The sequence below is a fragment of the Eublepharis macularius genome, chromosome 2, assembly GCF_028583425.1.
Source record: "Eublepharis macularius isolate TG4126 chromosome 2, MPM_Emac_v1.0, whole genome shotgun sequence".
NCBI lineage: Eukaryota > Metazoa > Chordata > Lepidosauria > Squamata > Eublepharidae > Eublepharis > Eublepharis macularius.
The window spans coordinates 33,826,280-33,843,672 of record NC_072791.1 but is presented as its reverse complement, the minus strand read 5'-3'; the positions used below and the strand labels follow the sequence as shown (position 1 = coordinate 33,843,672).

Sequence of the window (17,393 nt, the reverse complement as noted above, 5' to 3'; positions counted from 1 at the left end):
ATGCAATAATTTCATACCTATTAACACTAAACAAGTTTATCATTTCTTTTTCCTGTTCAATATTTAGAAATACAGTGAAAGCTCTGTTAACTGTTCCTTAGTTATTCAGCATATTCCCTCGACCAGCATCATACACAGGGCAAACTCCTTCCTTCAGGCATGCGTGCCTCATTCCCGCCTCGCCAGCCAGCCAGCTTGATGCCTTCTGACTGTCTGACAGCCAACACTGCCTGCTGAAATCATCCTTGGGTGCCTCCTTTTGTCTCTGCCCAGAAGGCTCCCAGAGCTATGTAGCTATGCTCTGTGGCTCAGAAGAGAAGAATTCTGCCAGGTGCTGGAGCTGTTGCCGATGGGATGGGACCTGGACACTTTGGATTCCTCTGGGTAGGGTACGTGAGCAATAAGCTTGAGCATTCAGCTCATATGATTATCCAGTACTCCTCCATTCCCAATGAGCGCTGGACAACAAAGCTTTACTGTATATAGCATTACTGAGCAGGCTGTATTTCATGACCATTTCAAGTATTATACAGAAGCATACCCAAATCTGCCACTGAGTGTCACTAAGCCACATCTCCTACCTCATCATGTTCCTCCCCTTCTTCCCCCCTGGTCTCGTGACTCATTTGCAAGAGAGCTGCAACCCAATGGAAGAAGCTAATCCTAAACTGTACTCCTTATTCATCAGAGGAGAGTCCGTAATGACTGACTGCTTCTTCTCTTAACAACTGGGATTATGGAAAGTAAGAGCTGGTTTATACATGGACCCTGTGGTAACTAATGTGATATTAAATTTCAGTCTACACCAAATAAAAATATTCACTGAAAGCAGTGTTACAAAATGTTTGCACCCTTAAAAAAAAAAGTTCACATTCAAATGAATTAAAATATTGAAATTTTGTATTTTTACAAGCAATATTTACATTACAACTGCCATGTGTCATGACAGAATAATAAAAACCCCGTCACAAGGTTTCGCTTCTTGTGAGGTCCAGTCAAATTTAGTGCACATTTCCAAGTCTAGTTCTGTTCAACCTGCAAAATAAATATGGGAGTAGGAATCACGTGCGGATGTTTACCTGCAACATAGTAAGTGGAAATAGCTCAGCTGTTATCATTTCTCTGGCCTAGTTATGGCATCTTAAGTTTATCTGGGTAGATGACTGCGTAAGAACAGAAAGGATATCCATTTGGAAAAATTATTTACATATTAGGCACCATAATGCACCCAATGTTGTACTTTTTAGGTACAAAGTGCATAAAGAAAAATAGTATTTTCTCAATTAAAAATCTGTAGAAAACAAAAAGGTCTCCAGCTATAACCGAAGAGTCTTTTCAAGACAATTTCTTGTCTTCACATTTTCAAACTCTTTAATCTTCCAGCAACAACTCCAGTTCTTCGATGGGTACCCGTACTCTCAGCTCTTTCTCAGTCATAAGATCAAGAATCTCTTGCAGCATATCTGGAAAATAGTCTATGGCATCCATATATAGTACCTACAAAACAATGTTAAAAACATCAACAATGACCCTCTGTAACGGCATGTCTAACAAGTTCTCATTTAATAAAAGGCCACTTTCTTCTATGAAGAAATTTATGGTCTGAATCATACAAACTGTTTACAGAGGACAACCACAGATCTCTCCCACCTTTCCCTTCCCCCAGAAGCCTCCTGAAATATCCAGATAGTTGATGCTCATAGTCTTGGAAGCCTCAAAGACAAAAATGCCACAGAGAGGCTGCTGTGAACAGTAGGGATTAGGCAATGTCAATCACATTTCCTTTTTATGATGCAATGCTTCTTGTGTCAGTGGAAACTCCACTGGTGAAAGAATGAGGAAGGTTCATGTCATCCAATACCCTCTCTTCACAGCCCTTCCCATGACATATCATCCCCATGACTCTAAGTACCAGCTCCTAAAAGTTCTCAGGAGGCTGCTGGAGGAAGAGAAAGGTGGAAAAGATCCAGAAGATGGCCCATAATCTTGACTTGTCTGATCTGGCCACATGGATCAACGCTATGGTAACACTGAGACCAGACTACTGTAACGCATTCTACAAAGGTCTCCCAAAGTCAACCTGAAGACTACAGTTCAGAATACCCCAGTTTAGTTATTAGGAGGAGCAAGTCAGAACATGCATAATTTTCCATTCTGCAATCACTTCTCTGGCTGCCCATCAATTACTGAGTTCAATCCAAGGTATAGGTTATCACATACAAAGCCTTTCTTGGCCTTGGTCACTTGGGCTTGCAGGATTACCTCTCCTACGCACAGCCACAACAACCTCAGTCATCTGAGCAAGACCTTCTGCAGGTACTGCCCTGCAGATGGGCAAAATCAACAACAGCCTGTACATGTCCATTCTCTGTGGTAGCCCCCTCCCTTATGGAATGGCCTGCCTGATGAGGTCAGGAAGGCTCCCCGCTCTACTGGCATTCTGCAAACTACTCAAAATCAAATTATTCAGGAGGGTATTCGTACACAAGTAATAGGGCTATACTATAACAGAAAAATGCTTTAATAAAGGGAAAGGGGACTGTGGACTATATTACTGCGTACAGTATGTACTATCTGATGCTGTATGTATTATCCTAGTATATACTGCTGCTGTACATACTGAGAGCTGCTGCAGCACAGTGGTTAAGTAGTTTGGATGTGAATCAGCACTCTACTGGTTCGAATCCCACGACTGCCATAAGCTCAGTATGTGGCCTTGGGCAAGCCACTCCTCTCAGCCCCAGCTTCCCAGCTGTATTGTGGGGATAATATTAACATTAACTTGTTCACCGCTCTGGGTGAGGCACTAATCTGTCGAGAAGACTGGTATATAAGTGCAGTTGTCGTTATTTACTTTCTGCCTTATTTAACATGTCATGTTAACACTTACACTTTGTTTCAGATTTCCGCTTGGTTTTAGATTTCTGTAATCCTAATTCTATTACATTGCTTACTGGATGTCTCATCCTCTTGATTGCTATTGATGTATACTGTTTAATTCACCTTGTGTTTTAATGAGAAAGGTGGACTATGAATACTGTTACTTAAAAAACATCCTGAGCCATGAATTCCCTTGTGCTAAAGGTTCATAGGATCCAATCACAGGGAAGAAACCCGAGTGAGGTATATTCCATAGGCCCCATGGTCTTTTCTCACAGTCCCAAACCTAAAACACTGTTACCCTTCAATGCTCAATCCCTAGATCTTGCCTAGATCAGCTCTATCCCTCATACCAAAAAAAAAAGGGGGGAACAGGTAATTAAAAATCCTGTACTCATATAAGACTTTGCCCTTACCATGTAGGTTGTGAAAACTGCACAGTGACACTAATAGAGTAAATCAAGAACTAGGAGCTATTTAAAATGTAGAATTTCAGATACCCATCATGTTAATATAATCTGTTCGCTTCCTCCATATACACAGGTATTATACTTAATTACAAGCTTTTTCATTTTAAACAGTCTTGAGGTTTTGGGGTTTTTTTTAAAGGACAATACATAACAGAACTTTTTGAAACTTACCTTTGTCCAGGGGCAGTTTTGTAGTGCTCTGTAGAACAGCCCTTTACTTTTTTCCTTATCCCCCAAAGAAATCTAAAACACACATTTTAAATATAAACGTATTATTCAAAATGACAGTGTTTTGTGTGAATAAACAGTATTATATTTAAGTAAAACTGAAGAAAATGTTACCAGAAATTTAGACTGAGAATTTCTCCAGGAAAGTGTTGTTCTTTTTAAAAAGTGTGTATCACAATGTGATATTTTATCACAAGTACTCTGGTGGTTCACTTTTTAACTCAAATGCCAAATCTTTTGTTTTCTGCTTCACTTCACTAAATTCACAAGACAGGCCCTGTAAATGCCAGTACTGAGGGGAAGAATATATTCTGAAAGAGGCCCATAAATGCACTACTCTAAAATGTATTATCGCTCCAAATGTCAGCCCTCTGAACACAGTAAAGCCATATATTTAAACAGAAAGCAGCCACATTTACCAATAACTCTTTTAATTAAAAAGGGAAGTTACTCAAGAACGTTTCTCAATTTGTTTGAAGTTCACAACATACAGTGCATCGATTTTGTTCAACTGTACACAGATCCAGAAAACAGCGTTGCACTTACCGTAACTGCTGTTCATTGATGTCTTCTGTGCAGTCCCACATGGGACTGCGTACGCGCAGGCCTGCCAATTGGAACTTTTTTACTAGCCAAACATCCACTAGGAGGCACTCACCCAAGAAATGCGCCTGCCCGGCTTTTCCCACCGAGCACGACATCCGTAGGCGGCGCCCCCTCACTCTGCTTCTCCTGTGCCGCCGACCTCCCAGCAGAAATTAAGGAAGAACACAGCGAGGGAGGGTTTACGTGCCTGCACAGAAGACATCAATGAACAGCAGTTACGGTAAGTGCAGCTGGGTTTTCATTGTCTGTCTTCTGTACAGTCCCACATGGAGACTCACAAGCCGCTTACCTTGGAGGTGGGTGTGTTCCTCATAGAAAAAACGACTGAAGAACGGCTTGACCAACCGAAGCTTCTCTCCTCTCTAGTACATCTAGAGCATAATGCTTGGCGAACGTCTCCGAAGAGGACCATGTTGCGGCTCTGCAGATGTCACGCAGTGGAATCCCCCTCAGGAAAGCAGCGGACAATGCCTGGGCCCTCGTAGAATGTGCCTTGATCTCCAGAGGACAAGGTAGGTTAGCATGCAAATAACAATTTCTAATTGCCAAAGTAACCTATTGGGAAATAGACTGAGGGGTAGCAGCTTTCCCCCTCCTAGGACCAGAATAATAGACAGAAAGTTGTTTTTCTCTCCTAAACTGAGCTGTTCGCTGAAGATAAAACAATACTGACCTACGCACATCCAATGAGTGCAGGGCCTTCTCAGAGGTATTTGAAGGGGATGGAAAGAAAACAGGCAACACAATATCCTGTGAAGTATGGAACTGTGTGGAAACCTTTGGTCTAAACTTAAGATCAGGTTTCAACACGACCTTATTCTGATGGACCTTCAGAAAAGGAGGGTCCAATCGAAGGGCCGCTAACTCACTAACCCTGTGGGCCGAAGTAATAGCAACTAGAAAATAAACTTTAAAAGAAAGGAATTTTAAATCGCAAGTAGCCAATGGCTCAAAAGGAGCTTTCATGAGCTTGGCCAACACCAACTTGAGGGACCATGGGGGGGAATACATTCTGTAACCTCTTAAGGAAGGTTTTAAATAAGCTGTGTGAAAAAACAGTCATTCCATCCTATCTTGGGATGGAACGCTGAAATAGCTGCCAAGTACACTTTGACAGAGGAATCAGAAAGGCCGTCATCCTTTAAAGTTAGTAGAAACTCAAAATAGAAGCCAATTGACAGTTCCAAACATCCACCCCTCTCCGAACAGCCCAGGATTCGAAACGTCTCCATTTAGCGGAGTACGATTTGCAAGTAGTGTCCCTTCTCACATTGAGCAAGATCTGTTACTCTTTCTGACATTCCTTCCGACCAAGATTGCGCCAAGCTGTTAGGTTCAGTTTGGGTAGGTCGTGATACCAAATCCCCCCGTCGGAAAGAAGGTCCGGATTCAGTTTGAATCGATAATATAACCCTTGTGAAAGCTGCACGACATGCTGGAACCAGGGCTGCCTCGGCCAAAAGGATGTCCCTCTGAATCTTGCTGATCGTTCTGGAGATCAGCAGAAATGGAGTGAGTGTATAGAACAGATGTCCTGTCCAAGCAATCTGAAATCCGTCCCCCACGGAGTTGGGACCTACGCCTCCTCTGGAGCGAAACCGTGGGGCCTTCCTATTGCTCACGGACACAAAGAGATCTATGTCAGGAAAACCCCACTCCACAAAGACGTTGTGCAGGTAAACGTCGGCAATGGTCCACTCGTACTTGTCGGAAGCCATGCAGCTCAACTTTGCCACTACATTTGTGGTACTGGGGATGTGTATGGCCTGTATGTAGATGCCTCTGTCCAGAGCCCACTCCCAAATCCGAACTGCTTTGGCACAGAGAGCCCTGGAAGTGGTACCCCCGTTTGTTCAGACAGAACATGGCCATACAATTGAACGACTTCATGATGTATGGTATCTGCAAATGCAATAAGGGCGTAACGAATGGCCTTAAGCTCTAGGAGGTTGATATGACTCTCCCATTCCTGTTCCGACCACGTACCATGCTCCTTGAGGGACCCACACTGGGCACCCCACCCTATAGTGGAGGCATCAGTGGAAATGGAAATCTGGGACTGAATAGACCCAAAATCTACTCCCTTAAGTAGATTAGCCTCGCTAAGCCACCATCCCAAGGAACGAATGACTCTCCGAGGTATGGAATATTTCCTGTCCTGGGAACTGCCATCAAAATCATGTACTGACAAAAACCATAACTGTAGGGGGCGCATGTATAATCAAACCATGGGGGTGACCGCAGTAGACAAGGCCATAAGCCCCAAAAGCTTCTGTATAGCCACTGCAGACTGGAATCTGCACCTAGAAAAGTGAGCTACCATCCTACTGATTCTATGAGCTCGTTCTGAGGGTAGGAAGCTCTATACAAGATACCATCTAGGACCATACCTATAAAGAGGATCCTCCTTGAAGGAGTAAGGGCTGATTTTTTAAAATTCACCAAGAGCCCCAACTGGGAACACGTAACCACCACTGCCTTAATTTGCTCCTGAAGAGCCTCTGCAGGCGAGGCAGATAAAAGCCAATCATCCAAATAAGGGTAGAATGAAAATCCCTGCTTTCTGAGAAAAGCCATTACCGTAGCCATACACTTGGTAAACACTCGGGGATCGTGGACAGGCCAAATGGCAACACTTGGTACTGCAAAATCTTATCCTTACAAATGAACCTGAGAAATTTCCTGTGGCTAGGGTGAATGGTAATATGAAAGTATGTGTCCTTAAAATCTAGGATGGCGAACCACATAGTATTAGGCATCAACTGCAGTACTGTAGTAAGTGTGAACATTCTAAACTTGACCAGGATAAATTTGTTCAACCCCCTAAGATCTAAAATAGGGCAAACTCCACCGTCCTTTTTGTCTACCAAAAACATCCTAGAGTAAAAACCCTACAGAGAGTCCTGAGGGGGCATCTCTTGCACGGCTCCCTTTGGTAGCAGAACTGTAACCTCAGCCTGTAATCTGTTAGAGCAGGCCTGTTGTGAAAAATTAGGAAGAGACAATTCTGGATAAATTTTAAACTGAATTTTATAACCAACTTCTATGATATGCAGAACCCAATTATCAACTGTAATTTCAGCCCATGCCTGGGCATAACTAGCTAATCTGTCCCCAAAAATGACAAGACTGTTCTCCAGTCAGAACTGCTTGGGTTGAGTAGCAGACTCTTTGTTAATAGGACTCTGCTGGTTGCGGCGGGGTCGACTGATAGATCTCCCCCGCTGATATGATCCTGACGGAGGCTGAGACTGCCTGTAAGACCCATAGTAAGGATATGGTTGGTATCTCTGATGTCTGCCCCTATAACTCTGCAACGAGTGATATTGGTAACGCAGGTCAGAAGGTTGTTTGGATGGGAGGACCCCATAAGAATGTGCCATAATTCGATCCCTGCGCTTCTGTGACAGATACTCATCTCTCTTGCTTGAAAACAAAGTCTGTCCTTCAAATGGCAGATCCTCCACTTTGTTTCACGTTTCAATGGGCAGAGTAGTGGTGCAGAGTCAGGCATGTCTGCAGAGAACGATGGAGGAAGCCAGACCCCTTGCAGAGGCATCATCCAAATTATGACCAGCATTGATTTGCTGTCTTGATAACCTTAAAGCCTCCTCCATAATGACCTTAGCAAGGACCTTTTGGTCCTCAGGGAGCTTGTCTATTAATATCGCAACATGGTTCCAGAGAAAAATCTGGTAAGCTCCCATAATAGCTGGATAATTAGCTATCTTCAGGTTAAGAGCTGCAGATGAGTATAATTTCTTGCCCAGCGAATCCAACTTCCTGCTTTCCTTATCCACAGGTACAGCTTGGGACCCGTCGCTGATGAGTCTGCATCTCCAACGAAGATGGTGGCGGATATGAGGTAGGTACATATGTCATCCCTGGTCTTGTATAGGGCCTCCAGTTTGCGAGACGCAGGATGGATTGAAGCTAGCTTCTCACACACTGCTGTGATGACCTCCACCAGGCCCTCTGTAATTGGAAACGTAATAGTGGCCGGATTACCGGAGTAAATATACTGGAGTATCTTATCCTTGGGTTTCAGGCTGGTAGCTGATACTTCAATTTCCAAAGAGCGAGCCATCTGAAGCATCTGTTCGGTATACAGCTTGTAATCTTCATTCGGTGAAATCCTTCCCGTCCCAATGATAACCTCGTCAGGAGAAGAGTCTGAGGGAGGACTAGGGTTCTGGTCCCATCCAAGGTCAGAAGGTTGGTATGCAAGGTCTCGATCAGGGGAGCCGTAACAGGAGTAATCACTCCTAGGTACTTCCCACTCATCCCTGCCAGAAGTCAGGGAACAGGCATGATGTGGTACGGAATACACCGATCCATGTCTGCTAGAGTCCCAATGATACAGAAACTGGTCATGGGTAGCCCCTCTAGGTGAATCATAGGAAGGAGCGTCTCGTAATTCGCCCTCATTGATGGAGGAGTGACACAATGGGGATCTGGCACGAGGGGAAGGAGTCTTGGTTCTCTCCCAAAGAAACAGCTCAGTCTGCACCGTGGCCGACTGCCTGTGCTTAGACTTCCTTTTTGGCCTTCTTAGTAGGCGGAACAGCCTGTGAAAGTTCAGTGCCACGCTTCCGATCCACTGGATCCGGTCTCTTGTCCACCATAGTTGGAGCCGAACACTTTGGATCCAGAAGGGTATCTCCAGTAGCTGGTCGAGACAAGGGGTCAGGTTCTGTAAGCTTCAGATCTGATGTCCTTGGTTCCAACACCTTCAGATCTGATACAGTTGGCAAAGCCGGATCCGATGTTGCCCTCTTCGCCTTCAGAGTCGGAGTCGCTGATGGTTCTGATCTCGACAGCAACTGACGTTTATGGCTCCGGTCCGGATCCGAAACTCCTGGTTGTCGGGTCCAAAGATCAGAAAGCGCTTTATAAACTCCTGTCGGATCCGAAGCGGTTAGAGGGCTGTCAGATCCAATCTGGGGAACGGGACTTCGGAGTCAAGGCATTACTCCGAACAGACATGCTGCTCACGGGAAGGTGGTTTAGTCAGGGCTCTAAGAACATCAGTTGCCCACATAGCTCTCTTCTACAGTAAGGCCTGTAGCCTAATAGACCTCTCGGCTCTGGCCTTGGATGTAAAACACTGGCAGTGTTCACATTTCTGCACATTATGAGTTTCGCCCAGACATTCAAGACAGACCAAACGACCATCAGTCCTTGTCATCTTGGTCGAACAAGTGGAACAGAGTTTAAATAAAGCCTTATCTGACATCTTAGAAGAATATCACTCACCAACCAACATCTCTATATTCTTCTCTGAACAACGGATGAGCTAGATCTTCACTGGTCGGCAGCAAAGAAACTGAGGGTGAGTGGGCACTGCCTACGGATGCCGTGCTGCGCATGCGCATTCCTTGGGCGAGCGCCCCCTAGTGGACATTTGGCTAGTAAAAAAAGTTCCGGTCGGCAGGCTTGCGCGAGCGCAGTCCCACGTGGTACTGTACAGAAGACAGACAATGAACAAAGTTAAACACTAAACACTTTGTAGATTTTGAAAAGATAAAGCACTTATTCTTCCTTGGATTGGGCTCAAATGTGCTCCTCTGTGAAGAAAATCCAAGGCCTTTTAAAGAAAGGTCTCCTTATGCATAGGAGTAGACTCCAAGGACAGCCCGAGAGGTGGGTGCATGCGCGCGCACACATGCCACAACCAACCACAATCCAGCTCCCAACCCTGCTCCTCCTGAATAGCTGATTGGTACTTACTGACAATCATCTAACAACTGAATCTATGCCTGACCAGACCCAACTGCTGACTTGGACTAAGAACTGCCCATGCAACAACTATTTATACAGGCATAGCTTCTTATCCAGGTAACTACTTCTATATCTACAGGGGGGGGGGGGGCGGGTAGAGACACAGTCAACCCTCTCTCACCATAAAGTATATGTATAGTCTCCATAGCAAGGGACAATGAGCACCATTTTCAGTCTCAATTGCACGTTCAAATAAAGCTTTGATCCGATTTGTTAACCCTGTTTCAGGAACTGTTGCATACACGTTTCCAGTGGCTACCCTGAAACAAAGAAAAGCCAAAACAAAAACAGTAGTGCCATCATTAAAAACACACAGCAGCAGCAGCGGCGACAGCAAATGTGAACATTTTTGTCAGACCAGAAAAGGTACATTTATGGACTGAAAGGTTGCATTATCATTTGTGAAAAAGATCTGTGACATAGTGAATTTATTATCCATTCAAAACATGCAGCAGACTGAACGATCACCAAAATGCAACACGCTCAGCAGGCAGCTCTAAGCAGCCATTTTACCCTACAGAACTTTACACTAATTTGACTATTAAAGTAATAGTAACTGCTTTAAAAAATTAACATGGGCACAGATGGCCAAATATTAAACTGCTGCAGGTAATGCTGCCTTGATTCTCAGGGATATTCGCCTGAGGAGATCACCATCACTTTTGGATTTTATTAGGATAGATATGCATTTGAACATAATGCTCTTGGAATGCATCCAGCTAAATACCCAGTGAGATACATGGAATTTAAAGTGGGATCTTAGGAGTAGAATCCTGGCTTGGATTTGTCAAAGTGTTTCTGCAGATAGAAGGATTTCTTCCTGCAAAGAATGAGTTTCTTGCCTCCTTCTCCTGTTGCAGCCCAAAATGCTGTTCCTGGGGAACTGATGACCCACCAGAAAATACATTTCAGGGGAGTATTTTGGGCTGCAAGCAGAGAGAGGTGAGAAGGTCACACTCCATGGATAGAAACCCTTCAGTCAGTGAAAATGCTCCGGCAGATCCAAGCTACTGTATCTGCTGCACCACAGTGGCTCATTTGAAGTATCCTTATACAGCAGAGGCAATAAGAATTCAACATATGCATAGACATAATTTTCAGGATTGAGAAAAAACAGTAGCCCTGTACACACAATTCCCCTGCATGTAGAATGAATGAGCGGAGAGGGAGAGCAGGCCTGAGCATGCTGACTCCCATCCCCTTGCCTCCCACATGACTGCCAGCATGGGAGCACAGTGCCTATGTGCAGAAGACGTTCCTGTGAGTATGATCCTTCCTTCCTTATCATCAGCAAAGGAGGAGTCACGTGTAGAGGGTAGAGTCGTGCAAAGGGTGGAAGGCTGTGTCTTGCCATGGGAAATTCAACTTCATGTCTCCACTCTGCCACAAATTTCACCCACATAACCTTGGGCACATCACAGTTACAAGTACAAAACACCAGCATGTGCCAGAGGACAAGCACATGGCCATTTCCACATGCCCTTAAAGGGACAGCCCACTCACGGAATGCTGGCGACATCTCCATTTGCAAAACGTTTGTGGGCCGTTTGGCTTTTGTTTTTTCGGCACTTTTTCTGTGACCATGGAAAGCACATTCCCAGAAAAGGCATGAAAAAAACTGAAGCCAAACGGCCGGCAAACATTTTGCAAATGGAGACGTCAAGATTCCTGGGGGAAAGCTGCCAGCATTCAGTGAGTGGGCCGTCCTTTTAAGAGCATGTGGAAATGGCCCATGGCACCAGTGTAAGAGGATAAACACATGAAGAGTCTAACAAAGGGGGTTAGGAGGACTACACCAATTAATTGTGCTGCAGACAACAGACAATGTCACTAGGCAGCGCGGTTACCTCTGGACGCTTTCTACCAGCTCCTTTCTCATCAGCTCTGCTCGGATTGCAAACAGCCAGGGCTCCAGAGATTTTGTACTCCTTGTGACACCATCAAAAAACCGCCGTGCTTGGCTTGCATTGTGAGACTTGCTTTGGATCTGGATATAAGCCCTCCAAAGGGACTGGTTGCTAGGATACATCTTTAACGCCTCCGACAGCACTTCTCGAAGGGGTCTCAAAGGATACACGCTCGTTTTCATATGATAACGAAGCAAACTCGTATGCATCAGTGTAAGGGCTTCAAGAGCTTTGTTCAAAGACTGACTGCTACTGAGTCTTTCGCCTTTAAGCTTCTCGCAAACCTGCCTGTATATCAAGACTGCAGAATCAATCCCAAGAGTTATATATTGGAAAAGGGTATAACAACCCACCAAACTAACCAGGTGCTTGGAACTGCTGGTCTGTTCTTGATCAGGGGCAGAGCTTTCATTCAAGTAATCTTGGAGCATATGTTCATAAGTCTTCCGTGCTTTCAAAATGCTCACCGACAATATCTGCCCACTGTATGGCACGTAGGGCCCCTTTTCTGTTAATCTGGTCAATACATGAGTAGCACGTGACTCCAAAGCCCCTTCTAGGCGTCCTAGCAACTCTGCCTCCAGTTCAGCATAAAACAGGCTAATGGTGCAACACTGAGGATTTTTTATTCCCACAGTTCCTGCCATACTCAAAGCTGTATCAAAAACCTTCCTAGCATCTTCTGTATTGCCAAGTAACCACTCCAGATAGGCATATAATTGCCAAAGGGAAAGGTTGCTCCTGTTCTCATGTGCCTTAAGAAGATTTTTGGCTAGCTTTTTGCTCTTCTTGCCTTGTGATTTTAGTTTCTTTTTATTTCCAGTTTTCAGCCATTGAACCACCTGCATGTTTAAATAAAGGGGAGAGGGGTAGAGAGAGAGAGAGATTCATTTTAGAAACCACAGATTTGAAGACATTATTTTGCTTGTTTGCTGGTTTCTATGCAGTTCAAACCTAACAGGTTCAGTGGCCAACAGAATCCTCTGAATTAGCAAAAAGCAAACGGATCTTTTCTCGTTTAATTAAAAACATATGAACGGACACTGCACAAATCATGTGTTTCCACTGTATAATTCCACTACAATTCCACTATGTACTTCCGATGACTTATAAAGGACCAAGACTGTTCAAGTTATTCCAAAAGTAACAGGGCACTGTCCTCCACAATTTCTACTGATTTGTCCTCTGAATTTTTAAATACCTATCATTCAAATGAAATTGTTGGTAATGTGATTAAACTTGCAAAAAGCTGGAATTCACCACTAACATGAAGGATTGGTCATGAACACAACTACTAGATTTTTTTGTAAGACTATGACAACCATCGACGGAGAGCTTTTCTGATTTGGACCATCCACCGCTGGACTCTTCCCTCCCAAACAGATTCCATCATTGGCCTTTCATTTGACAATGGCCTGGACATGCATATCAGTACATGGGCAACATTCAAGTCCAGTAGCACCTTAAAGACTAACAAGATTTCCGTGGTGTCAGCTTTTGAGAGTCAAAGCTCCCTTTGTCAGTTACCGAGATGTTGGTCTTTAAGGTGCTACTGGACTCAAATCTTGCTGTCCTTCTGCAGACCAACACAACTACCCACATGAAACTATGAGTATATAAGGCGGCCTTATGCTAAAGCCAGTTCCTTGATCCCTCTAGCCCAGTCTAACCGCAAAGGCTTTCCAAAGTCTCAGGCAGAGGTTTCTTTCAGGCCTTCTAAAGACGACCCTTTAAACAGGAGATGCCAGCAACTGATCCTGGGACCTCATGCATGCAAACCACTGAACTGTCGTCCCCCAACTTAAATGTAGAAGACAGTTAGACTTTCATCTAATCACTGTCAGGAGTAGGCAAACCCTCTGGGCCTGGTTCTGGCACTGATAACAGCCACACACTGTCCCAGAAGCCTTCCAAGAGTAGTGTGACCTGCCGGTTTTATGTGAGACTCACTGGTCTCTGGGTTCTTAGTCTGGAGGACCTTGCGCACAGCAGTCAGACACTCAAGACACAGGCAAGTTAATTATTTATTAACTCAAGAGAGTGGTTAGAAAACAACAGTGCCCGATCTCGAGGCAAAAGCAATGGCAATTAAAAAAAAGACTTAGCCTAATCTTAGCTAAAACAAAACTCACTAGACAAATAATTACTCAACCTGCGTGCTCCCGTGATTCAGCTTCCCCCTTTCCACAGGCTATGCCAGCCTTTTATTTAAGCCTGGGGGAGGAGCCGACTAATCGAGCACAAACACAGGTGCACTTAATTAGCTAACTATCCGCTGTTCTAGACAATCACGTGAACTTAGTATTTCACAGAACAGTTCACACTTGATGCAGAGCAGGGCAGTGAGGACCAAGGACTGCAGTTTGGGGGACACTGGGGGAGAGCCAGTTTGGTGTAGTGGTTATTAAGAGTGCGGGACTCTAATCTGGAGAGCCGGGTTTGATTCCCCACTCCTCCACTTGAAGCCAGCTGGGTGACCTTGGGTCAGTCACAGCTCCTCGGAGCTCTCTCAGCCCCACCCACCTCACAGGGTGATTGTTGTTGTGGGGATAATGATAACATACTTTGTAAACTGCCCTGAGTGGGCGTTAAGTTGTCCTGAAGGGCAGTATATAAATCGAATGTTATTGTTGTTGTTATTATTATTCTCCTTTGTTTCCTGCCAAAAGCGGCTGAAGAGGGACAAATGTTGCCCTCAGTTTGTCTCCAACAGGCAACTGGAAGCTACTGGGTATTTCCCAGAGCCGCTCACACCAGAGGTGTGAATGTAATGGCAAAGTACAAAGGCTATTGACCCATGGCTCTTAGCCTGGGCCGCACAGCCAGGGCACAGCCATCTCAAGCAATGAGTGGTAGAGGACGAGCTCCATCAGTCACACACCTGGAGACTGGCAAAGAAATACCACCTGTTGGACAATGCTACCATGCATACATCACAATAGCAGCCCTGGATTGTTGTATGGTCTCTCTGTGGACACGAGCATGTTGAATGTGAAATTGGTGAGGCACAAAACTGCACTCCTCAACAGGATGCTGCAGGAAGAGGAAACTGACCTGGCTTGCATAACAGAGATGTAATGCATCTGTCCCAATTAACTCCACCTGGTTATGTGGTTCTCCACCAGTCCTGCACAGCTGCCCAGAGAGGTGGCATTGCTATTGTCCTCCGTGAGTCCTTCAACTTACAGACACCTGGTACAACCAATACCTGGCATGGACTGTATGCTCCTTATGTTGGTAACTAAGGACAGATTAGGTATTCTGCTTGTCTACCAGCCACCTAGTTCCCCACCAGGCATCCTTTCAGAGTTATAAGCAATGAATCAGTTACGAAGTATCAAATATGTTCTATTGGAGTACCAACACTCTCAAGTGTATCAAGAAATAACAATCAACCGTGAATACATAAACAGTTAATTGACCAGTGTACAAAGAATCAAAATAAGTACAATGGTTAGAGAAGTCCAAGGAAGAAAATGGGTCCAAAAACGGTAAAGTCCAACAGAGTAAATATTTCCTTTCAAATAAACTTCCTTTCTTCCAGGTAGAAAAGGGAACCAAAGGGCTACTGAATAGCTGCCTGCTGTGCCCTGCTGAATAGCTGCCTGCTGCGCCCGACAGTCAGGGCTGGCTGAATACTGCTGTTTCGTGATGTTCACGTCATCAGGGGCGAAATTCACCATAGTAGCATAGCTACTATGCCATATGATACTTGCTGAGACTCATCTTTGACTGTTTGACTTCATGTGCACTCTGTAAGAATTTACTCTTGACTGGTGAATTTCGCCCCTGATGACGTGAACATCACGAAACAGCAGTATTCAGCTGGCCCTGACTGTCGGGCGCAGCAGGCAGCTATTCAGCAGGGCGCAGCAGGCAGCTATTCAGCAGCCCTTTGGTTCCCTTTTCTACCTGGAAGAAAGGAAGTTTATTTGAAAGGAAATATTTACTCTGTTGGACTTACTGTTTTTGGACCCAATTTCTTCCTTGGACTTCTCTAACCATTGTACTTGTTTTGATTCTTTGTACACTGGTCAATTAACTGTTTATGTATTCACTGTTGATTGTTATTTCTTGATACACTTGAGAGTGTTGGTACTCCAATAGAACATATTTGATACTTTGTAACTGATTCATTGCTTATGCCTACTTATGTGCTCGCACCTTCCTTGTTTATTGTTCATTAGTAGGTTCCTCTCTTTTGCTAAAATCCTTTCAGAGTTGGCAGACATGCTCTTGGAGGTGGCACTGGAGATAGCTACATTGATAGTTTTGGGCGACTTTAACATTCATACTGAATGCTCTTTGTTAGGGCTGCCTCAAGATTTATATCTTCTTTGGCTACCCTGAGCCTCTCTCAAATCATAAATGGCCCCACATATGAGAGGGGTCACCTTGGACGTAATCTTTTGCACTGAGCCTCAGAGAGGAGGTCTTCATTCAGGAATGGATATTCAGCCTGAACTATGGTCTGAAGATTAATCGACTGAAGGCAAAGGTGAATATAGCCCTGACGCCACACAAAACTGGGGAGCTTTTAAGATGGCCTGCCCAAGGAGGCTCATGGATCCTTCTGAATTGTTGGCGGGGGGGGGTTAGAATTCCAAACACTTCCTCTGTTGAGGCTGCAATAGGAACTTGGAATGAGAAGCTCCTTCAAGCCCCTGATAAGATTGTTGATCTCTTTCCTCCACAGGAAGAAGCCAGCCCTGTGGTTCACTGTGGAGGTAGGTGACCAAAAGTGGACTGGAAAAGGTCTAGAAAATGCTGGCAGAAAACCTGTGCTGAATCAGGTGAGCATGCTCTAGAGCCCACTGGAACACCAACAAAATGGTGTGATAGCAGCAAAGAAACATTTCTCTGCAGCTGTTGCATCAGCTGGTTCATGATCATCCCAATCGCTGAAGGTATCTCAACCTCTTCTGACTCCTAAATCTGAACATTTACTGACCCAGGAACAGACAATAAGCTGTGACACCTTTGCAAAGGTTTTTGCTGACAAAATAGTATGAATATGCTCTGATCTGGATGCCAGCTGTAATATAGATGAGGTCAAAGAAATGCTTAATACACTGTCTGATCCACTTATGGACCATTTTTACCCAGTTACAGTGATGGATATTGATAGGATCCTGGTGACTGTGAAGGCCATTACTTATGAAATGGATCCTTGCCCGGTTGGCAGATAAAATCATGCAAAGACTACATACATGAGCCCTTGATATCTACCATAAATCAGTCACAAACTCAAGGTGCCTTTCCTTGGCAGCTCAAAGAAGCAGTTATCCACCACTACTTAAAAAATCTTCCCTTCAAAAAATATGGCTAATTATCCCCCAATCTTTAATCTGCCTTTTCTGGGCAAAGAGCTGTAGCAGACTAACTCCAGGTCTTCTGGGATTAACTCCTATGCTCTGGAACTTTTTCAGTCTGGTCTCAGGCCAGGCTTTGGGACAAACAGTTCTGGTGGCTTTAGTGGATGACTTCCGTCAGAATACAAAGGGCTTTGTCTTTGTTGCTC

General features: G+C 44.5%; 1 protein-coding gene across 2 annotated transcripts in view; it reads right to left on the bottom strand.

The window, feature by feature from the left end:
• Positions 1 to 868: 868 nt before the first annotated feature.
• NRDE2 (NRDE-2, necessary for RNA interference, domain containing) overlaps positions 869 to 17,393 on the bottom strand; it is a 40,724-nt gene continuing 24,199 nt past the window's right edge. For both annotated transcript variants that reach the window (XM_054972332.1, XM_054972333.1), the window contains exons 11-14: positions 11,813 to 12,714; positions 10,087 to 10,225; positions 3,522 to 3,593; positions 869 to 1,497 (exon numbers count right to left, since the gene is read on the bottom strand). In XM_054972332.1, coding sequence (XP_054828307.1) covers positions 1,372 to 1,497; positions 3,522 to 3,593; positions 10,087 to 10,225; positions 11,813 to 12,714 — 1,239 coding nt within the window. In that variant the 3' untranslated portion in view covers positions 869 to 1,371. The remainder of the gene's footprint in view (positions 1,498 to 3,521; positions 3,594 to 10,086; positions 10,226 to 11,812; positions 12,715 to 17,393) is intronic.